Source organism: Ictalurus punctatus, chromosome 28 (assembly GCF_001660625.3).
Source record: "Ictalurus punctatus breed USDA103 chromosome 28, Coco_2.0, whole genome shotgun sequence".
Taxonomy (NCBI): domain Eukaryota; kingdom Metazoa; phylum Chordata; class Actinopteri; order Siluriformes; family Ictaluridae; genus Ictalurus; species Ictalurus punctatus.
Window position 1 is genome coordinate 13,741,138 of NC_030443.2, and position 23,975 is coordinate 13,765,112.

General features: G+C 39.1%; 2 protein-coding genes across 5 annotated transcripts; both read left to right on the forward strand.

The window, feature by feature from the left end:
• The first annotated feature begins 548 nt into the window (after positions 1-548).
• pigw (phosphatidylinositol glycan anchor biosynthesis, class W) lies at positions 549-4,324 on the forward strand. 2 transcript variants are annotated; one of them, XM_053677048.1, is made up of 3 exons: positions 549-881; positions 1,717-1,784; positions 1,926-4,324. In XM_053677048.1, the coding sequence occupies exon 3, from the start codon at positions 1,929-1,931 to the stop codon at positions 3,402-3,404; it is 1,476 nt and encodes a 491-aa protein (XP_053533023.1). In that variant the 5' UTR covers positions 549-881; positions 1,717-1,784; positions 1,926-1,928; the 3' UTR covers positions 3,405-4,324. The 2 variants fall into 2 exon arrangements, with proteins under 2 accessions (XP_053533023.1, XP_017314872.1); XM_017459383.3 differs by lacking the exon at positions 1,717-1,784.
• Positions 4,325-8,593: 4,269 nt separating this feature from the next.
• On the forward strand, positions 8,594-23,668 carry ggnbp2 (gametogenetin binding protein 2). Of its 3 annotated transcripts, none has more exons than XM_017460605.3 (14): positions 8,594-8,703; positions 10,959-11,082; positions 12,889-12,969; positions 13,198-13,451; positions 14,266-14,364; positions 15,577-15,690; positions 17,050-17,259; positions 17,950-18,124; positions 18,500-18,691; positions 18,827-18,974; positions 20,130-20,255; positions 20,640-20,794; positions 21,166-21,441; positions 22,844-23,668. In XM_017460605.3, the coding sequence occupies exons 2-14, from the start codon at positions 10,990-10,992 to the stop codon at positions 23,036-23,038; spliced, it is 2,118 nt and encodes a 705-aa protein (XP_017316094.1). In that variant the 5' UTR covers positions 8,594-8,703; positions 10,959-10,989; the 3' UTR covers positions 23,039-23,668. The 3 variants fall into 3 exon arrangements, with proteins under 3 accessions (XP_017316094.1, XP_017316097.1, XP_017316096.1); XM_017460608.3 differs by having other exon boundaries at positions 22,847-23,668; XM_017460607.3 differs by lacking the exon at positions 8,594-8,703 and adding an exon at positions 8,732-8,884.
• The last annotated feature ends 307 nt before the right edge of the window (positions 23,669-23,975 follow it).

The window sequence follows — 23,975 nt, forward strand, 5'->3', positions numbered from 1 at the left end:
AAAGAGTTCAAAATGTGTACAATTAAAAAAAAGCAAAGCAAGGAATTGCAGTGAAGATTCATGTTAAAATATGCTAGTACAATAATTAATAAAAAGCAACATTAATAAAGCAACACACAATTAGTAAATCAATCTCAATAGATTTATCAGAGTCACAAATGGTATATTTAATGATAGACCTGAGAGGAAAAGCTATGAAAGCATATACAAATAAATCTATCTATGCTCATATCCATACTGTATGTGTTTATGAACAGCAGTGCAAAAGTAATGGTGCAAGTATGAGTAACGACTGAATGAAAATAATCTGCAAACTATATAGTTAATACAGTAATATAACATATAATATAATATATAATAATATAAGTTTTAATACTAAATAGTTTTCCTTCTAATCCAAATTCAGTTCATGAATGTTGTGATAATTACCCGATGAATTTAATCAGGTGTGTTAAAATGAAGTAGAATAATTAACCAGTCCTGGCGCGGGAAGCGGGACGAGTGTAAACGTCATGACAGACCCCGCCCATTTTATGACGTATACACAGGAACGCCCCGAGAGACGTTACCAGGAAACATGCGGAAAAGCCGAAAAGAGTGAAATGTAACGAAAACACTTCAAATAGGCGGAAAAACAGGAGGTTGAACCTTTAGTTGATGAGATCGTGGTTTATTTGTTCCACGACCGCGTGTATTACATGAATAATAATTAATTCGTGACTCATGATACATTTTAACACAATATGCAGCTTATTTATCCTGGACTTGAGCTGCCAGACCAGTCAGTGCTGATTAGATGAAATGGTCGCAACTCAGTGAAGAGTAAAATAATCAAAAACAGAAGACCAATCAATATATCTACATACATGGAAACCTCAAAGGTAGGTTTGTATCTTGTATGATCCATTTAGCTTCAGTACATGCAATCAGATGTTCAGTATTTTTAATGGGTAAATCTCTATTATTGTGGAACTTAAAGGAGAACATCAACTGGAAAAATATCAAATATGTTTATACGGGAAAAAAAATTGTGATGTGTGTATTGGTTCTGGTTAAAATCCGTGGCTTTGTGCTGCATTTTTATTATCCCTGTGCGAAGTTAGCAGTTGTGTGTCGCTCTGACGTCACAGGGGGACAAGTGCGGTTACAATGTAGTTTAAATAACATTAAAATAAATCCACCAATCATCGAGATGATGAGTGCAGTGGTGTCGTATTAGCATAAACATTGAAGCGTTGCATGCTGATCTTGTCTGAGCAGAGTGTACAGATGAGGCGTGATAGTTGGATTTAGATTGTGCCAGAACTTTATCATCTCATACAGTGTGACAAGTAATAATCCTAAAAGACTGCTGAAATCACACAGTCTAAAACTGGCTTTATAACTGCCCCCAACTGACCACCTCGCATGTTTGTCTACATATCACACACAAAAAACCCTGTTTTCTGTCATGACATGCTATAGAATGTCGTTATTTATTAGACTGATTAATAATTAAGGTCAAATATACACACAAAAAAAAAACCCCAAAACAAAGTAAGGAAGCGAAAAGAGAAAATAACGTCGTTCATGTTATCCTTTATTTCGAAAGGGTTACAGTTTACCATAGTGTTTAGCAATATCACATTCCATAGTGTGTGTGTGTGTGTGTGTGTGTGTGTGTGTGTGTGTGTGTGTATGTGATTGTGCCCTGCGATGGACTGGCACCCTGTCCAGGGTGTACCCCGCCTTGTGCCCGATGCTCCCTGGGATAGGCTCCAGGTTCTCTGTGACCCTGAAAAGGAGTAAGCGGTAGAAGATGGATAGATGGATGGACATTCCACTATTACCAACAAACAGTTGCATCATTATGAGAAATATCATTCTTAAATATGTTTTCTGCATTGTACGATGTAGTATGTCATATAATTACTTCTTTCTCCTAGGCAATGGCTGAAACGGAAATAAAAGTCGCCTTCGTGAGCAACCTCAATGGCACGACGCTGACAGAAGTGTCTCTCGGATCCTTCCTCGCCCCTCTCTGTCTTCTCAGCCGAGGCTTGTTCGTACTAGTGTTCCACCTAAATAAAGGTGTTCTCCCACTAAGAAGCAGTGCTCACCTGCTTTTGGATTTTATTCTGCTCATAACACCGCTGGTCCTCTCCTGCACTGTCCTTAGTGACGTCCTTCACTGGGTTATAATTTTGTTGGCTGTCGTTGATGTTTGTGCAGTTTTTATATTGTACTCAAAAAGGCATAAAAAACCTGCCGGTCATCAGAGTATGATTGACAGCTTTGGACACAGCCATGTCGAGTCCAGCCTGGTGCCTTTTTTGACAGCGTTCAGGGTGCTGGTGAACGTCAAGACGGCTATCAGCATCCTAGCTGTGGATTTTACTGTTTTTCCGAGACGATATGCCAAAACGGAGATGTACGGGACAGGGGTTATGGACTTCGGGGTGGGAGCTTATGTTATGGCTAATGCAATGGTGTGTCCTGAAGCTAGAGGGAAGAAAATACAGGGTTCGAAACTGAGCCATTTGGCAAAGCAGGTTTTCTCAATATGGCCCCTGGTGGTGCTCGGTTTTGCGAGGCTGGCGAGCGTGAAAGCGACAGGCTATCACGAACACATCACCGAATACGGGCTGCACTGGAACTTCTTTTTCACTTTAGCCATAGTGAGAGTGGTGGCGTCGGCTTTACTCGCCGTGTTTCCCATCAACGTCTCCTGGCTCTTGTCTTTACTGATCATTGGCGCTTACCAAGTCGTCTTGGAGAAAACAGATCTGAAATCATTCCTCACCCAGAACGCTGAGCGCAGTAGCTTCATGCAAGCCAATAAAGAAGGTATATTCTCTGTAGTGGGTTACGTGGCTGTCTACATGGCTGGAGTTCAGGTTGGTGTCTATCTAATGCAGACTAGAACTCTGGTCAAGGACTGGATACGAGTTATCCGGAACCTTCTACTGGGAAGCTTTGGGCTCTGGGTTGCTTTACATGCCTGTCAAATGCATATAGAGCCGGTTTCACGCCGCATGGCCAACCTGCCGTTCTGTATATGGACCATAGCACAGTCCTTGTTTTTTCTTTCCTGTTTGGGCATAGCTGATATTGCATTGCTTTTTGCCAAAGTGGTGTCCAGTTTCACTGCTGTGTCAGCCTCCTGGAATCCCCGTCACCGTTCGGAAACAGAACGGAAAATAATGAACAAACTGGACGCTTTGTGTTTAATTCAGGCTGTGAACAGGAATCAGTTGCTGTTTTTCCTCCTCGCGAATGTAATGACTGGATTAACCAACATACTCGTAGACACTCTGAAAAGCAACGACTTGTTTGCGGTTTGTGTTTTGCTTTCTTACATGTTCATAAACAGTTTAATCATATTCATTTTACATGTAAATAATATTACAGTTAAATTTTGGTAATTTTCCTCCCTTGTTTTAATCGGTTTAGATTAATCACTGCTATGAAGAGATCACTTGAAATGAGATTGTAGGTCATAATTATAAACGATCTGCTGCGTATTTATCACTTTGTGATATCTTGAATAAAAAATTGGAAGTGCGCTCATGCAATGCAGATGTTCCTGCTTTAATATCAATAAGGAAGATACAACCTGGCTGTCATAAAGACTGCCTTATGTAAAGATTACTCTTAATTCTTTGGTTATTATTATTGTTGTTGTTGTTATTATTATTATTATTATTATTATTATTATTATTATTATTATTATTATCTGTGTTGCAATCCTGTTCACTGACTTCATGGTGAAGGTTTAACATTTTGTCTTCTGTGAAACATGTAACATCTTGTGTAGCTTCTGAAGGGCAGTACTAAATGAAAAAATAAGATCTTTAAACAAAATAATAACAATTTACACAGATCATCTTGTTCATCAAATTTTACACCCCCCTGGATCTTAATGTATCGTGTTGCCTTCTTGAGCAGCAGTGAATGTTTGCACCTTTTGTAATAGTTGTGTACGAGTCCCTCAGTGTGAAAAGATGGATCTCAACATCATATAGCTGATGGAAAGAGGTCAAATGTGTAGAAGATGCTGGAAAAGCAGAGAATGTGCAGGGCCTAGAGGATTTTTCTGAAGAATAGTGGGCAGTTTAACTGCTCAGGGCAAACAAGGGACTCATCAACAGCTATCACAAAACATAAAACCAGTCGTTGATCATCCAGGTAACAACACACAGTATTATGAATTAAGTGTGTGTAAACATTTGAGCTGGTTCATTTGTGTAAATTCAGTTAGTATTGTGTCTTGTGGACTATATGTAAACATCTCTTATGTGAAGTAGCTTATTCAGGGCAGGACTAAATAAAAAACTAAATGCAATTTTTATGATCCCTCTTTTTAAATATTTATTTATTTATTTATTTATTTATTAGCATTTTGCAGATTCTGCAAGGTGTATGTAAACTTATGACCTCAGCTGTACATAGGAAACAGATGGACTCCTCTATATCAGAGGTGTCAACATTTTTTTTTACCGCAACAATTATTTTTATATATATAAAATTCCAGATATGCACTAATCAATAATAAGAAAACAGTGAGGTAAGAAGTCTGCTACTTAATAAGCGGCTCTTCCATTTTTTTTTCTTAAATTGACCACAATCCCAGGAATTGGTTGTCTTGTGAATTCACAGGTCAGAGTTAAAAAGGATGGAAAAAATAAAAATTGGCACCAAATGAAGGTAACCGCAACACTCAAACATGTATTTTATGTCCTGTGTCCTTTCCCCTTCAGTGAATTTTCTGTATGCTACAGCTAAACCAAAGACTGTAACTATATTTATATTGAAAATTAATGAATATTAAAATATCAGTCAAATTTAGTGAACAGTGTCAGGGAAATTAGACAACATTTACAGACTATATATATATATATATATATATATATATATATATATATATATATATACTCATCAGTATATATATATATATATATATACTCATCAGTATATATCTTAGTTTTGAAGCTGTGATCTAAGAAACACCAATATCTCTGCCGTCGCAGAGGCGAAGTTCCTAGAACTTCTTATAAGAAATCGCTCCATGTAATACTTCTCTCAATGTAATACATGCATTTCTTATATCATTGACTCCATTCCATACAGAGAGCAATACACAATGACTTCATAAAATTCTAATTCTAAATCATTAACTCTCTTCCTTAGAGACAGCAATACACAATGACAATGAAATTCTAATTCATTGACTCCCTTCCACACAGACAGCAATACACATCCATCCAGACTGCTTACTCCTTTTCAGGGTCATGGGGAACCTGGAGCCTATCCCAGGGAGCATCGGGCACAAGGCGGGGTACACCCTGGACAACGTGCCGGTCCATCGCAGGGCACACTCACATACACACTCTCACACCCATTCATACACTATGGACATTTTACGGACTGGAGCAGGAAACCCCCGCAGCATGCTCATGGCCCCGGCGGGACTCGAACCCCAGACCCATGCTAACCACTAAGCCACCGTGTGCCCCAGCAATACACAATGACTTAATAAAATTCTAATTCTAATTTTAAGTTCTTGACAATTCCTACCAGTCAGTGGTAAGGCTGCATCGGTCTTTTGCTCTTTACAGCAAAGGGAAAATCACCTTTGCGTCAACACGTACTTCAGGGTGAAACTTTTCACGAGCGTCCTCTGGTTTGCTTGCTGTCCAGAAAAGCTGAGAAGACGCCAAATTGTCGTGGAAATTAGACAACACTTGCAGACTCGTCCTCTGAAGGTAAAAAAGTTTATTACAGAAAGATGGTTAATACAGGATAGAATAAAGCAGGATAGAATAATGAGAGCACTTTGAAGTGCTTGTGCTGAACCACTACTATATATATGAAACGCAGAGCATGACACACTTCTGTGTACCAATAAGAAGCAGTTCAAACAGGCTTTGTTTTAGGGTCTTAGAAGATGTACAGACGAACCTTGAACAGAAGCACATGTTTGTGTCTCTGTAAGCAGATAAATATGCTGTACTGATCTCAGTGACATGGCATAGCCTTCTTAGGAGTTATCCTCAGATGAATTGTGTCCTGCAGTGGATTGGCACCAGCAGGGGGTACATTACACAAGTGAAAGTAAAACTCTACATTAAAACAAGACAGCTTGGATTGGCACCCTGCCTTGTACCCCATGCTCCCTGAGATAGACTCCAGGTTCCCCACAACCCTGAAGGATAAGCAGTATAGAAAATGGATGGATGGATGTTTATTTCTGCACCTAATATCTCACTTTACATCATATGCTTTACCCAGCAACTTCTACGCCGAAGAGCAATGGTGGTGAGGAAAACACACTAAAAATGGCAAGTAGCAGCATTCAAAGATTTTTTTTTTTTTTTCCAATGCAAGACATCTACATACAAAACCATGGACATGTGAATCTGAATGGGAGTAAAGTGATCAGAAGGCCACTGAGTTTGGTGAAAAATTTTGCCTTCTTTCTCAGAGAAGGGCGGAGAAAAGCACCTACATGGCCATTCAGTATGTAAATAAAATTGCAGAGTAGCACCTTAAAAAAAGGAAATTACCCCAGGACCCTGGGTATTTAATTTAATCCCATATGAACAGTGTCTAAGTTAGTAGAATTACTGGCATGTTTTTGGGATGGGGGAGGAAACCCGAGAACCTGGAGGAAACCAAGGCAGACACTGGATGAACGTACAAAATGCCACACAGTCAGGAAGCTGAGCTTGGAATCGAACCTGGAACCCTGGAGCTGTGAAAGACAAATGTTGTGTCCCAATTCGCCTACTTATACTATGCACTAAAAGTATGTACTCTTTCTGTGAAGAAAAAGTAAATACTTTTAGTGTGTAGCAAAAGGGTACGCAAGTACTGGAAGATACTAACGGAAGAGAGAGTTGTTGCCTAGTTACACACAATGTCACCGTGAACAAACTCAGCATTGCATTTCAGCTTTCCTACATTCATTATTCCTAATATAATTTATACTATCCTTGCTGAAAAAACAAAGTAGAAGCCCCCATAGAATGTAATGGAACATAATGGTTTTAATGGTTATAAAGGGAATTGTATTGGTTTTAACTGAAACGGTCCCTGTGGGTCTCTTCTGGTAATTTGTTGCCTTCTATTAGTGGCATGTTATATCTAATGGATACCATTAATGGTAATAGTTTTAATGGTTATCTGATGATTTGTAGTGGTGTTTTTTAGTGGAAAATATTCAAATTTCTGTGATGGTTTCTATTGTTTTTTTCCCAGCAGGAATATAATTTTATTTAAAATTCCCTTGATTTATTCTTCCACATTTCATTTACACCTCTCTAAAATGCTTGAAAAAGCAAACTGTCACAAAACTCCTTCTCCCTCACGCAAGGGCAGTATTAGTTGTAAAAGTGTGCACCGATGCACACATAAAAAATCTAACAGAAACGGTAGACCATCGGGGTACCCTTGGGATACTCATTTCAGTGATTTGGGACACACTAAGTCTAATCTCGGATACTATTTAGGACGGCTAGTAGGCGAATTGGGATGTAGCAAAAGTGAGCTCTCATAATAATTACTTGTCTTCATAAAAATTACTTTGTATTATGATGTTTAACACTGTACATGGCCTTTAACATCATCATCATCATCATCATCATCATAACTAGAATTAAGTCCTGTATCTTTTATCGTTTAATTTATTTATTTAATAGTTGTTGAATAAAAAATATAATTAATAACAAAACAGCATAAATAGTCCATTTTCAACAAGAAACTGACATATAAAGCTAAAAACGTCAGCACAGATCGGATCCAATGCGGATAAAGAATAGATAAATAATAACTTAACAAAAAATAAGGGAACAGGAGGGGCAAAAGAAAATCAAACAATTTTAAAGCGTTTTGGCTTTTCATTTTTGGTAGGGCTTTTGAGAAATATTTCCATGAATTTCTAAATATTCTAAAGGGAGGGGGGTGTTAAAAAATTCTATATTTCTAGGTATAATTTTTTATTGGCCAATATGCTTATGTTATTAATCAAATTAAACAGAAACTAGTCCTGTCTCTATTTTATTGCAAGAAAATAAAACAGCACTGCATTGAAAGACAACAACATAACAGAAAAAGGGAGGGGAAAAAACAATAGCACCTCAGTCAGTATGAAAAATGTGATTATAATGTGAAAAAAAAATTGTGAATAAAAAAATGTACAATGCAACACAAAGAAATCAACAAGATCAATAGCATGATCGCGGAGAGAGAAAAATATTTATCTTTCGACAATTTTTTTTATCATATTTTATAAAAGAAGATAAATAACAATTAAGTCCTCCCAAAGAGATTTAACAATGGTAGGATGAATAAATGAAGCAAAGTTTCTTCCTTAACTTTACAAAATACACATAAATCAGAGAGATCAACAAAAAAAAAGAAATTTGTCAGTTGGTTGTATTATGTCAACATTATATAGAATCTTAAAATGTACCTCTCTTATTTTATTAGATATGCAAGTTTTTTCAGGGAGTAACCATGCTTTCTTCCAGTGAATTACTATCAAAATAATCGTTCCAGGAAAAAATGTACATCTTGGGGAAACTAGTCCTGTCTCTTTATGAGACCGCGACTGGTTGTGACGTCATCACGGGGGTAAAGGTCACTAGCAAATTCCGTGGACACAAACGCTTATGTGTCGCACTTGTTTGTTTTTTTGTGTAAAAACGGTAACTCTTCATATCGGTAAGTGCTGTGCTTATTTATTTATGCAATATTTTAACTAGTGTAGCATGGTAGGGAATGTTAGCACTGACGCTAAACTTCAGTCGAATCGGCTAATAGTGTTGACTTCCTGCGGGGAAGCGCTTGGACTTGTCAAGCCGCTCCGCTGTCACTCAGCTGCGGATCCACGGACTGTGTGAAGGTAGCGGGTGAAATGCGCCCAACTTCAATGGGTTTTTTAAAAACTGTTCGTTTTACTAGTATATTTACATATGGTTGATTAAAGTCGTGGCTTGGCGTTTTGTAGATAATCGTCGAGAACATTTCTATTTAGAAATAATAATCGCGGTCACTTCTTGTTGCAGCTTTGGTAGCTAAGCCGTCTCCGTTAGCCTAGCTTGTTAGCATTCTTCATTAAGAACATTAGGCTTGTTAGCTAGCGAGCTAGCCTGTGAACAAACCAACTAGACGTTGCACTGATTGTCCTCTGAATGCACCTTACGTTTAAACCTTTATTTACCTCTAGTTTTGGTCATACTTCTGGACTAGCTCGCAAATGTGTTGCATACCTAACCAACCTCTCTGCCAGGCTAGCTGATCAGCGGCTCAAGTCTGGTCCTAACTAGCTCGTTAGCATGTTCTTAAAATGCTAACTGCCTGCTGGATGCCAAAGTCCTAGTACAAGTGTAACCTAGATAATATTAGCTATAGCTATAACCATCTCTATCTCTCTTTTTTTTATTATTACTATTTTCTTAAAATGCTTGCTGTTTTACTCGTTGAATTGTGTAAAAAAAAAAAAAAGGAAAAAATAATTTCCATTCAATTTAGCGAAAGAGTTTATGACGTGTTTGAGCGCTTAGCTTGTTTAAAAAATTAGGACAGCTAGCTAGTATTGTTAGCAAGCCACGTAGTTAGCAGGTTGAGTAACTTAGCTCGCTGGTTTATAGAGATGACCCCCTCGGATTAGGTTTTAATAATAAAACAGAGTGTTTTGTATTTTGAAGTTTAATAAACATTAACGTTGAGATTTTCACTCGGTTGTATGAATGTAGCTGGTTGTTAATAGTTAATAGAAGCCCCATGTCGGGGTGATCCAGGGCGTCACCAGCTGTTAGCTCGCTGTTTGTGATTGTCTCCAGCGAGCTAGAAGAAGAATCTTTAGCACAGGGGTTCTCAAAGGTTTCTTTTGATTCTCAGTACCTTTAAACTGTAGCGTAATTTTATTTATTTATTTATTTTTTACAGATAAGACGTCCTCGGTTCAAATTTCATTCTTGAATAATATTCATATGTGTCCGCTGATATTTTGTTTATTTATCAGAGACATGGAGGTTTCTGTTCCTGAACCTTCCACCACCTGCACACATCAGCTCCAGCTTTTTGAGTTACTGAGGTTTAAACCCATTCAGTTCACAGTCCAAGTTAATGGCTGTAAGAAATCTCTGAGTTATAATAAACATGGTCATTTTTATCAGTTCTAGAACCACAGACTTAGATAAGACAGATGGATAGATGGCTCCTTATGAAAATAAAAGGGAGTTGGTTGCTCTGTTTGAAACATCTCAATTCATTTGAAAGAAAAACTTTGGTCATTGGACAGCAGATCGGATTGTTTAGGCACAACTCGATCAATGTTTTTTTTTTTTTTAAATCAGCATAATTCCTAAGCATTTAATCTCTTCAGGGTTGCGTTAGTCCACACGACTCCTATGTTTTTAATAATTATCGCCACAAGTAATTCACGTTTGCACTTGACTTCACGTGTTTGAAATATTTAATGAGAATGAAAGTGTCGTCTTGATCCTAAGGATGTTGCAATGAAAATAGTCAGGAAAGTCGTGCAATATCCTTAAAGACGAGCCTTTGCACACGAAGCTCACTATAACACAACCTCAGGAAAACCCGTACAACTAATCCTGTCTGAATAGGGCTAAAGCTGTATACTTTTACTCTAGTTAAATATATGTTTGAAATGTCCTAGCATTTCACTTCTTTCTTTTTTTTGTATAAAATTGCTGTCGTTTTATAATCATTTGTTTCTTGTAAATGTGAATTGTGTTTGTTTACAAGTTTGCGCAACACACACTGCTGTTAGAATACACTTATGGCTTTTCCCATTAATTGGTAAAAGTTTCTCCAAGCAGTTTTATGAGTAGTTTAGGACCGTCGTTAGTGGGATGACGATCATTTTGTTCCCCTCTATTTGTCTTTTTAGCAAACACAAAAGTGGTGCCACAGAACACATTTCTTGACCTGTACTGTTCTGTCCACAGTCATCGCTCCGTCGACTAGCTAGGAGAAGACATGGCGCGTCTGGTAGCGGTTTGCAGAGACGGAGAAGAGGACTACCGTTTCCTCGCCAGACAAATTCCCTTATACATCGATGACTCCCTCACGGTAAGGTGTTTGTTTCTGTTACTGGATTAAATCCCTACGCATTTGTTTAGATGCACTTGTATGCCATGAGAGCATGGATCTGTGTGCATCTCAACCAGCTCCCTAGGTCAGTAGTCCGGGCACTGATTAGGGAGTCGGCCATTTTAAGGGCTGTCTCAATCGTAAAGTCCTTCCTGTGCACTGGAACGATCGCTTCCTAAAAAATCGCACAACACACCTCAAAAACCAGGGAGCATCGATGCTCACTACGTTCCCTTACTGGAAATGTCATCATATTTTCTGAAGCCTCTCAGCTCGGGAAAAAATGGCGGACGAACTCGGTCAACTTCACCTACAAGTATAAGTAGCTTGTTATCGTTGTTGTAGCTTTCAAAAGATTACTTAGGTTAGTTTGAGTCTAACGACTTTTAAGGGTTTAATGATTTTAAAAAATTTTCCACTAGCTAGTCTACGATTCGAAATGTGTGATTAAGCTAACAAATTTATGTGACACATGGTCAAAGATATCGGCCATGCCTGTTGTTAATAAATACCAGTGATTATGTTTTATGACGCGAGTACGTAGTCATGTTGTCTCCAAATTTTGTCTCCAAGCAAAAAAGTTTTTTAAAATTGCTTGGAGGCTTTACAAACTGATCAACTCATCATCTGATCATCCTGCGTCTTAACTAAGTGACCACTTGCAGCATCAGTCCTTTAGCATCATCTGCTGGGTTTAAAGTCATATTGGTCTATCAGGAAATGAATCAGCGGATATGGCTGCAATGGAGGCAATTAAGCTGGGAGTAGAAGAGTGTCAAATCCACAGCTGTAATTTCTTTTCGTTTGGTTTTATTTTTATTGTGTTTATGCAACGCTTGTAATTTTTGTACGTCTGGTTTTGCCATGAAAATAGCCACCGATGCTGGCATGGTATTAAAAGCCAGGGCCAGGATCCCTTACCAGTGCCTGAACTCGTGTACATGGTATACTGATTCATGACCCAGGGAGCTAGTCCTAGGTGTCATGCTAATGTACATAAACTTTTCTTTTTTGGCGGTCAATGTTTTAAAGTACTGTTGCACACCTTGTGTCCAAACTGTAGTTGTAGCTGTACTATTGGATTATAGAACGGTGCAGATTATACCTGACCATAGCATGCTTCTTACACACGGAATATATCCTGATTAGATTTTAGGCACTTGCACTTCCATTCAAATCCTTCTCCATTGAAATCTGATTGCTGTTCATGAGTAACACGTAATCTTGGGTAACATGTAAAACAGGTCTTTGCACTTGACTGCAAGCTTACTAGCTTCCTTGTTTCTAGTTGTTTCATGAGAGCGGTGGTTGTGAATCAAGAGTTGAATTTTTATTTTTATTTTTTAAATAAATAAATCTCTATAAAGGTGCTACATGACTACCAAAGTTAGCACAAGTTTTTGAATTAAAAATAAATAAATAAAACTGACCTTTTTTTTTTTTTTTCTTTTTCCAATTGTAGTTTGGAGAGAATGCATTTTCACTCAGATAAACCGCATCTCGGATTAAAATCTGTTAAACACGTCTCGGGCTGGACTTTATCTTAAAAAGTAAAAAGCATTAAAGAACAAATGTAAAGAGGTACTGTATCTGTTTATTACAGTGCTTTCCGAGTATGTACAGCGTCAAATAGATCAACGGTGAGATGGTTACCGTGCTGAACTTTGCTGTATGGAGTGGGGCGGGGCGAAGCACCGTATACACCTTACAAGTGAAATACACGACGTGTATATCTCATGATTATTATTTATCTCGTTATCATTTATCTACTTTTGTCCTATCCAGATGGTGATGGAGTTTCCTCACACGGTATTGCACTTTGACAGTCATCAGACCAACAGTTCACAAATTAAGCTGTTTATTGAGGTAAGTCTGTTGTGTAAGAAGCCTGGCAGTACCATTTGATAGAGTGATATTGTAGTAACCCATTAGGTTATCCGTTGAGCTTAGCATTTTCTGCCATTGCCAATATGCAGGAACTGTATAGATGATTGGTGGTGGTATTTTTATTTTATTATTATTAAGCTTTTTTTTTATTATTTCAAACAATGTATATGTAAGCCGATGACCATATCAGATTCTTCCGTCTTGCAGCGTCACGGCATGCTGAAGCAGCAGGACCTGAGCATGGCTCTGATGGTTATGTCGCGTGAGGTGTTCAGCGCACTGTCCCAGCTGGTGCCTTGTGTGGGCTGCAGACGCAGCGTCGAGCGCCTCTTCGCTCAGCTCACAGACTCTGGTTACTTCGCCCTGGAGCCGCTGACCGTGGGCTCAGCTGGCGTGCTGTCCGTTGCCAGGGCCTGCCTGGCAGACCCCCGCAAACTCTACACACTCTTCTACGTGCACGGGTAAGAGAGAGTCATCAACAATACACGAGTGAAGTGAAATAAAAATAACTTAATAAATAAAAATTTATTATTATCTCTCTCTCCAGTTCCGTGTCATACTGTTGGGGGGTGTTTATTTTTCTCAAAGCATTTTGTTCTTTTATAACACATCCATTGGCCAACGATTACAATTTTATTTCATGTGTTATTGAAAGAAACTTGTTTTTATTTTTATTTTTTTATCCATTAAAAGTTACATCTAATGTTGTCGAACATCCACAAGACAAGCTAGTTCCTATTATCACTTAACTTATGGTAGCTCTAAGCATTTGTTCCCTCAGCAGACACTCTCTTTCCACACAGCTTGCTGTTACCAGGAAGGCACTAAGCATGCTCCGTCTTGAATCTGCTGACACTGTAGACTCCTTCCATAAATGTTAAGCATGTCCTTCCAGTAAACCTCCCGTTATTCTTTGTTAAATAAAATGTTTTCAATACATTTATTATTAGCCTTGTATTATGTAGAGCATCTGCCATACGAGTCCCTGGGAATTAGCTATTACTATATAAAAGATAACATTAGAATATGCACTTTAATATAAACCTTCAATTTGATTCGCATCTGCCGCTATTGTTGAAACTGCTGTTGTAGAAAATGAATCATCACCTGACCAATCAGGTTTGAGAAGCACTGTGATGATGATGATGATGATAATTATTATTGTATTATGTCTCAGTCTCAGCACTGAAGTTAGTGAGTGTTTAGTTTTGTTCAATGTTTGTGGTTATTGTACCAACGTTATTTATAATTATTATTTTTATTTTTTATTTGCAGGTCAAAGTTGAACGACGTAATCGATTCCATTCCCAAAAGCAAGAAGAACAAACGCTGTCAATTGCATTCTTTAGACACACACAAGCCCAAACCCTTGGGGTAAGTTTATTCATGCTATGATTTCTACACTTTTAAAACCAAACAATGTTGTAGGATTAGAAGAGTGTGCTTGCTGTCCTGACCATTTTCATCTATGGCACTTTTCCACCGCACGGTACGGCTCGACTCGACTGTGCTCACATTTTGGGGGGGTTTTCCACGGCAGATAGTACCTCGTGCTTTTTTAAAATTTATTTTATTTATTTATTTATTATTTTTTTCCATAAACGATTGACTTTCCAGCCGAGCCGATGCTAAATGTGAGCCATGCACTGAGGAAGTAGAGTAGTTCTGTATTGTGCCTGAATAAGTATGTCATTTAATACATACTTTGCTTATAGTAATATTCTATTATTTGGAAATTATGCATAATTTATCTCATTACAGATAAAATGACAACAGAGGTTTCTGTCTTAGGTTTTTACATCTCGCTTCTTACCGATTTCCAAACAGGCATTTATCACAGTCACTCCTGTCATGGCTGACTTTAACTTAGTCATATATACACTACGTAGGTTCAAGACATCGTTATATTACATCCTTAACAGGGTCCATGTTCGGTGAATAGGAAAGGCATTTGGAATACGTCCTGACTGTGTTTTATTCCTGCCTGAAGCCGAGTGGAAGATGGCGCTCGTTTTGAGGCGGCACTAAACTGCAGTGGAAAAGCAAGCATGGAAATGTAAAGCGAGCCGAGTTGAGTCGAGCCGTACCGTGTAATGAAAAAGTGGCTTTAGTACTAGGTGACTGGTGTATGTTGACACTTCTCTATGCCTAGCCCCCTGACATGCTCATAATGCTGTAGAGAGGAGACTGTGGAGAGAAAGAGTGAGTTACAGTAGTATGAGAAAAAGAAGTCAGGATTGTTTTCCCTTTTTGGCTTTTTCAGTCCGTGTGCAGGTAGACAGCACAGCTCCTATAGTACGTCCAGCAGCAACAAGTGTTACTAAGCAACAAAAAGAACGCTGTGTAGGGATAAGTTCCATGTTGCCTTTCTGTCAGGTTTACGACCTTGAATTAGCTTGGATAAATAAATTCTTAATCCTGATGTCATTTCACTTATCAAGTTTAGGAAGTGTTTGATTTTTGGGGTTGTAAAACAGGTCCTTTAAGTCTCTTGAGTTAACTAGGACCTGCATGGCCATTGACTGTGTGTCTGGTAGTCGTAGAGACTGTTTGTATGTTTTGGTGACTGTGGAGACTGTGTTGCAGAGGGAGCTGGATGGATATATGGGAGCTGATGTCTCAGGAGTGCCGGGACGAGGTGGTTCTGATCGACAGCGCTTGTTTACTGGAGACGCTGGAGACGTACTTGCGTAAACACAGGTAAACCTGCCGTATCCAAAACACTGTATGCTTGGAATGTCTCTGTGAAGATTGTCATGATGACCGCCTACTCTCAAGCCCAGCTTCGTGACTCTTTATGAACAGGTTCTTTATATCAGCACGTATCGGATACATGTCTGTTTCTGCACCTGATGGATGTTCTCTCTCTCTCTCGTGTTCTAATTACAGCTGCGCAGGATTTCGAAGTTCTGTAATGTGTAACATACAAACCAACCCAATCACTTTCGTTCTGTTTTAAAGTGCGCTTGAATTCAACACGCTTTTTGTGCAAGTCTCATAGTATTGTGGACACAAATACGCCAGCGCATATATATATATTATGTGTATATGTATATATGTGTGTGTGTGTGTATATATGTATATGTTTCGTAGATATGGTTATTTTACAATTTATAATAATATGAATTTTAAATAAATTATAGTTTCTGGGAAAATGGTTTGTGTCCAATCAAATACTCTCTAGTGTACTGTGTCCTGTGGGTATTGCCCCCATCTAAAATCTTGATCTTTTGATCAAACATCTTGACCCTCACTCCAGAAACATCACAGTCTATGCTAATTGACGTGGCCATGCGTGTGCTACAACAAGCTGTTAGTGTGTGAACCGCATGGCAAGCAAGCATTTAAATACATTCCGGCATGTTAGTGGGTTTTGTCCAACATTCTTGTTTCTCAGTAGTTTTATTTCACTGCCTCATGTTAAACAGCAGGCTTTTTTCCTTTCTCCTGCTAGAATACCAGTGTCCTTACTATTGGATGAGGCTTGCTGTGGGGTTAAGGAGGGTGGGGAACCTGCTGTGGGTTGGTAATGATCCAAACAATCCACAGACCAGTACCAACCTGAGACATTGTGCCATCTCTGCTCTAGGAAAACAAACATGGCAAAGTTGCAAACGGGCAAATTGGCAGTAGGAGAACCTACTCGGCTGAAACCGAGCGCTCTCTAGACTCTCGATTGCATTATTTAGTCTGTTTAAGTCGCTGTAGAATCTGTATAGATTCATCAGGAGGCGTTATTGGCTGTTGTGGAAATCAGTCAAAGTGTTAAACACTCTCCCAACCTGACTTAATGTTTCAACATATTGAATTTAATCACAGCCTTCATGCTGTCTTATGGCCATCTTAATTCACTCAGTACAGTACATTGTTGCCAGATTAGATGCAATACATAACTTTGTTTTTTTTTTTTTTGTTTGTTTAAGTATTAATTTTTAACCAGTGAGGTTGTGAGCACATTTGATACATAAATGACATGTATTAGTTCTTTAACAGGATCTGAACCCTGTCTGCACGTGTGCCTTGCCTTAATGTTTGCCTTGCTTTCTCTGTGGTTGTCAGGTTCTGCACAGACTGTAAAAACAAGGTACTGAGGGCCTACAACATCCTTGTGGGTGAGTTGGACTGCAGTAAGGAGAAAGGCTACTCCGCTGCACTCTACGAGGGCCTGCGCTGCTGCCCACACGAGCGCCACATCCACGTCTGCTGCGAGACCGATTTCATCGCACACCTGCTGGGCCGAGCCGAGCCAGAGTTCGCTGGGGGATACGAGTGAGTCATTTACGCATAAGCTGTTTATATGTTCTGGACATTTATTTATCGGTTGGCAAAATAACAACGTAGGTAAATGAATAAATAAGACCCTGACAGAAAGTTGTCCACCGCGAGACAGTTTTAAACGGAGACATTTTGTGTATTTGCATGAAAATAGCTTTGCAATGGGTGTCATCCGAACGAAAAGGGCGTGTACTCCCTCCAGTCAAAAAGTGGGTACAAAACGTACAGCCACGTCAACTGTAACCGAACCTTTTTTATTATACACCTCTTTGCCACATTGTTAATCAGATGACATAAAGAGCTAGTTAGGCAAAAAGGTGTGTTCTCAGCTATATGGGGTGATATGAGGATCTTTTTTTAGAATGTAAGAAATCATTTTATGCTGCAGGTCTGTTTACAAGGGAACTTTAAAAGTAAACTGTGTGTTAAGTCGTACTACTTCTGGGCTGGGGTTAGTATTGGAGAATTTCCACCGATTCAAACCAGACACCTCACAGCACCTTTGGTTTGATTTGGGGTTTTTTCGGCTCAGTGTACATCACTTTCAGTATTCCTTGCTGTTTGTTTATATACTAGGAAATGTGCAGAATTGGCCTACAGTGTAATTAATAATAGTAAGTTGATTGACATTTTGTTACTTGGTGCTGGATACTGCACAGCCTCAAGGATTATGATTATTTGCAGGCGCAGAGAGAGGCATGCTAAGACCATCGACATAGCACAGGAGGAAGTCTTGACGTGTCTGGGGATCCACCTGTATGAGCGGCTACACCGGATCTGGCAAAAGTTGCGGGCTGAGGAACAGACATGGCAGATACTGTTCTACCTCTGTATCGACGCACTACGCAAAAACTTTGAGGTACAAAGAACGGGATTTCTGATTTCCGTTTAGATACTGTTGCATCCTGCTTCAGTGGCACTGAGTATATGAGCTGCACTGAAAACACGTTTGGTGTTATACGTTTATGGTCTATTTACATTGCTCAGGAATTCTATTGATGCACTCATTCTAGCAGCACACAGAACCATGCCAGTGTCACCACAGTGCTGAAAGTGGACGCTAACACAGTTATATTCGGTTGCCTGTTGTCCTATGGTGGTTGTCTATTGATTGTATAGTTAGACGTGCGTGTAACTTGCAGAAAACACCTCTGTAGAATAAAACGCAGAATGAGTGAGGTAACAATTTGGGTGTATCTAAGAACTGAAAACTCCTTCTGTTTCTCCTGTACAGATGGCAGTAGAAAAGGTGCAGGGAATCAGCCGGCTGGAGCAACTCTGCGAGGAGCTGTCGGAGGAGGAACGAGTGAAAGAGCTTAAGCAGGAAAAGAAGAGGCAGAAACGCAAGAACAGACGCAAAAACAAGTGTGACTTTGACATGTCTGAGCAAGAGACCAAGCGGTACAATGAAAAGACTTTAGGAGAGGTAGGAGGCAGACTTTCTCTTTGGGAACTTTCTCTTTCACTATTTCTTTGTTGTCCTTTCACTTTGACTGTTACTGCCAGCATGTAGAGACTGGCTGCTCTGAGCTGATGGATTCATTCTACTCCCCTTCTCCAGGGTTTAGAGGATTCAGTGAACACTGGATGCAAGTCATGTGGCAACATTGAGGAACCTGGAGAAGGTGTGGAGTCTATTGTTCCTATCGAGAGCTCCTCCTGCAGCTGTCCTGCCACCACCATTCTGGGCTCGCCCAAAAGCAAAAACGGTATAGTATTACGTGCTTTTCATAGGACTGTAAAAGTAATCGTGTAAAAGCCTGCTAACGACATGTCGGGGAGCTCCTTGTTATTATTTGTTTGTTTTGTTTTTTTTGTAGCTCAAAAAGGTAGCTCAATTCATTTTTAAAGTGGCTTGCTCATTACTGGGCTATTAAGATATATTTTGCTTATATATCACTACGTATTAAATAAGGACATTCTTCAGAGCAGTAATATTTGTTCCATATTTATAAATCATAATTTAAAGCACTTTCTGCAGTTCATAATATATCCAGCAGGTGGTGTTCCAGCGATGGTGCAAAAATGAGCCGTGCATGTGAAATAAATGTTTTTGCAGCTTATTATTTTCATATTAAGTCAATAACATGGATCTAAGCAACCAGTAAACCAAGATACTGTGACCAACAATAGACTTAGTGTTACCTACAGTGTAAGAGGGATCAGCTATCTTTCTCTGTAGCTGTGCAACAATAAAATATAGGTTGTAGGTGTGTCTCTGACTTCATACTTCAACCTTTGTGTTTATCTTCCACCCATCAGAAGCCCTTAAGCAATAATGCAGTTGGTTTAGGGAAAAAAAAAAAAATATATATATATATATATATATATATAATGATTTGTTACACCCCCTTTTTTTCTTATTCTTTCTCTTTTTTGGTTCAAGCAGCATACATGAAAACAGACTCCTGTAGAATGTTGTTTAATAGTCGATTGTTGTTTGATTAATAGTCGTCATTAAAGTAGCACATGTTTTATGTCACATGACCAGACTTCTAAATGACTTTCAATTTGAACATATAGTGCACTACATAGGGTGGCGAATCCATTATTTCACTGCCTATGTGGTGTGTTTATATTAGAAGGTTAAGACAAATTTGTGTGTACATTTTAGAATTTAAATGCTTTCTGAAGCCTTTAACCATGTTTGTTCGGAGGAATATTGATAGCCTACATGTGAAGCTTTGGGCACATCCAGTTAAATTAAGAATTCTAGAAAATACTGACTCATCCCTGCTTCCATATATTTGTTGGCCAAATGTAGGTCTGTTATGTTTAGAAACGAGGGCCGGGGGGGTGTACTGTTTTGGAAATAATGGAGAGTTGATTACTCAATGCACTGATCTGTGTGTATGTGTGTGTAGGTTTGCTATCTCATAGTCATGGCAGCGACTGTGGCTATTCTTCCAGTATGGAAGGCAGTGAGACGGGTTCCAGGGAAGGCTCAGACGTGGCCTGCACTGAGGGAATGTGCAACCATGATGAAACGGGTACCAGATTCTCTGTTCTGTTGCTAGATGGTTGAATAAACAATTCACAGAATTACAACCCAATATCATGCTTTTCTGGGATCACATGAGAGAAGATTTGCATACCAGCATGAAAATCCCTCCAAGCAGCACTTTCTATTTAAAAATCTCCAAATGTGAACACAGCCTAAAGCACATTATCATAATGTGCTCTCAGATTACCCCCCCCCCCCCCCCCCCCCCCCCCCCCCCCCCCCAAGTCTGAAGTGCTGCAACAGTGTATGTTAAAGTTGCTGGAGCCGTGCCGGTTTGCGTACTGAAATTTTATTTCCAAACTAAATGATCTATGACGTCTTCATTTTAGCAATTAGCCTTTTTAAGGTTTTTTCCTTCTTGTCTCTGCAGCCGAGTACTCGTGCAGTCACCACTGCTTAGAGGACAAAGAGGAGGACGGCGTGGATAGCTGTGTGGAGTGTTGGGCAAACTGTGAAGAGCACGCCAAAGGCAAGAACAAGAAGAAAAAAAGGAAGGGCTGGAGCTTGCTAAATGCAAATGAGCATGTGAGTTACGTTGGACAAAGCATAAGCACCATGACACTTTTCAGTCTAGCAGGAATTTAAAATAATAATAAATCACAGTATGATTACAGTACAAACCAATATAAATGGGTTTAGGTACCCTACATCGCATCTCATACCACAAGCCTAAGGATTGCATTAAATGGCAGTGGTGCAGGTATAACTTACTTAATTAGGTAAATTGATGTGCAAAGAGAAATTATCCAGTGTGTAATAGAACCAGTGTGTGAAACTGCTTCTAACACTACAGTAGTACATTGTATAAAACGTTAATGTAAGTGATGTTTGTGAAAATGTTTATAAGAAAATTGCTCCATAATCTTAGGCTGTATGTTCTTGACTTTCCTCACCAGCATGCTTCCCAGGCAGACGCATGTCCATCAGACAGCAGAGGAGATCCGAGCGGCTTTCTGAGCGGCTCAGAAAACACCCACGATCCCTCTGTCTCCTCTACATACAACTGCCAGAACAAACAGACGACATGCCCAAAGCCGTGCTGTGGCTCGTCATTAAGCGCTGGCCTGCAGCTGCCCGGGGTCAAGCGACAGCTAACAAGTTGCTTGGACCATCAGACTCCAGATACCTGCACACGGGGGCACTGTACCACCAAAAGTCTTGTGGAGCTGCTGGTGAGTAGGCCGTGTTTTAGCAACGCACAAAATTCAGCACATTTGTGAGACAGGAATAATAGATTTACACACGAATGCCTCATGTCTCATATTTATATATATATATATATATATATATATATATATATATATATATATAATAAGGATTTTACACACATTTTGTAATTGTTTGTAGATTGCCAAGAATACCAGGTGGTGTTTCTTTATCTACTGTATGGATTATGTATGTCAGTCAAAAGCAAAACAGCGAAGACAAATAACTGCAGAAATCAAAAGCTAAGCTACTCATGTAGAGGAGTTTATATGCATTTAGTGAAGTATGCATTTGTTTTCCTCGTATTGCTGCTTGCTCAGGATGCTTAAATAAGTAATAAAACACAACAGCGAGTGCTGATCTAGGAAAATAACCCATGACCGGGTGGTCTGACGCAGAAGTGAGTTTTGTTACCACTACGTTGTTTAATTTCCAGTAATCAACAGCATAACCCGAAGGGTTTTATTTCTCTTCGAACACAGCAATTTGCCAACAGTTACAGCTGTTCCAACTGTTTATAGTTGCATACAACATCCAGACATTATAGCAGCTATAAATAACCATTAGAGTTGTACCTCTGACAGTTACAAAGCTCTGACACTGGAGACTCCTTCCATAAATGCTAAATAAACTTGTTCTCAAAGAAGCCTTGACCATATCCACAGTGGGCCTCTTGCACTCAGGGCTTAGGCGTGTTTCCGTTTTGAAATAGCGAGAATCTCACGTCTCCTGTGCGTTGTTTGCATTCATCAGTATAGTGAGATAGCGATGTCATAAGTCCATAGATTTGGGCTAATGTTACCTTTGTTTCTTCTAATAGGAATTATCTTATGTACATTGTTTGTCATACAGTCTGATGCCTTTTTTTTTCTCCAGCTTACTAAAAGGAGCTTCGCAAGTGTTGTTGCGTATATGATGAACGTTGTTAACATGAATTTTCAGAAGCTCCAAGTGTAAAATCGTGCCAATACTGTTATGTGGAAGTCTTTGTCCAAGTAGCCCATTGTCTGCTGATATTGTTATTAATACCATAGAACTTTTCAGTGCTCAATTCTGATTGGTCAGAAGGTCTTTGCTACAAGGTTTAATTTTGGAAGCTCCTGCAAATTTTGGAAGCTCCCGTGTAAGTTGATACTATGGAAATTATGTTAGAATGAACTCCTTAACGTAAAGCTCGCAGCCAAAGCCAATGTCGGAGATTTGCCAGTTTCTGACCCATCAGGATTGAGGTGTAATTATGAATAATTTGCAGTAGACCAAGTGTTTTATTGTGTAAATGAGGTACAACTGGGGTGAAAAAACAGACTGATTTTTGTTTTTGTTTTTTCTCTCCCTCTTTTCTTTTTACCCCAATAATGTGTGGTCAAGCAGGATGAGGCAGAAATGTCATTGGACGAAGAGAACTGCCTCACACAGGATGAGATCCAGTCGTTTGTAGAGGAGAACAAGTCTTTCTACAGCACACGAGACCAATACAGGCAGCACCTGAAGGACCGATTCACCAAATACTGTCACTCCAGTGTGTGCAGAGGAGATTGGCTACCTACGACCAGTGTCAAATAAATAAAAACACCAAGCACACACGATTTTTACAGATGGGAAAAACGCTCACCCCTGCTGGAGAAGGAAAAAAACGAGTGTGAAAAACGAAAGTGCATTTTTGGGGTTAAAACCGGAATGAATTCTTGAGCTGTGTCTTATTAAATTTTATTTGTTGGGAATAGTTAAATTCACATCCACTTCTGTCACATTTTATCTTTTCAGTCTCTATATCCTTTTTTTTTCCCTCCTCTCTCTCTCTTCCTTTTTTTTCCACTTTAAATTCCTCTCTGGTCTCTTCATTTCTCTCTCTCACTCAGGTGTAGGTTATTTGCTGGAATTACTGATTCTAGTAGTGGGTATGTAAGATCAGAATGGAAGTAATAAAATCGCAGGCTGTCACTGTAGTGATACTGGTAGTCTTCTAGTCTTATTGTTTATTTAACATGACTCTTTATTTTCCCAGTTCATCTCACTGACTGAGACACTTCATTTTAGTGGAAAATTGTAGTACCAATAAATGTGTACAGAAACGAAATTATCTGAATATAAAGATTTTACAGAGAGGGGAACATCCATTTATAAGGAGGCTTGGGTGTACTGTTGAGCGCATTGTGCAAAATTGACATAATAAAGAATATTTATTAATATGCATTAATGTGTGTGTGTGGTGTTTTCTGCTTGGAATGATTAGACTCTTCCACAGTGAAGCTGTGCTAGTACAGAAAATTGATCAACACCTGCTGACCAATCATAATTGAGAATTCAACAGCGCTGTAGTGTAAAGTCCACAATAAATAATTCCCAAATCCAAGTTATGCTAAGTTTACACCATTATGAAATTTCTAGAATTAATTATTTATTGAAATAACAGAAATGGTCTTTATATACAAATGTCATAATCTGCTTGATATTACTGAAGAAATGGGTGAGTTTAAAGGCAAAAAGTTTGTGGACACCT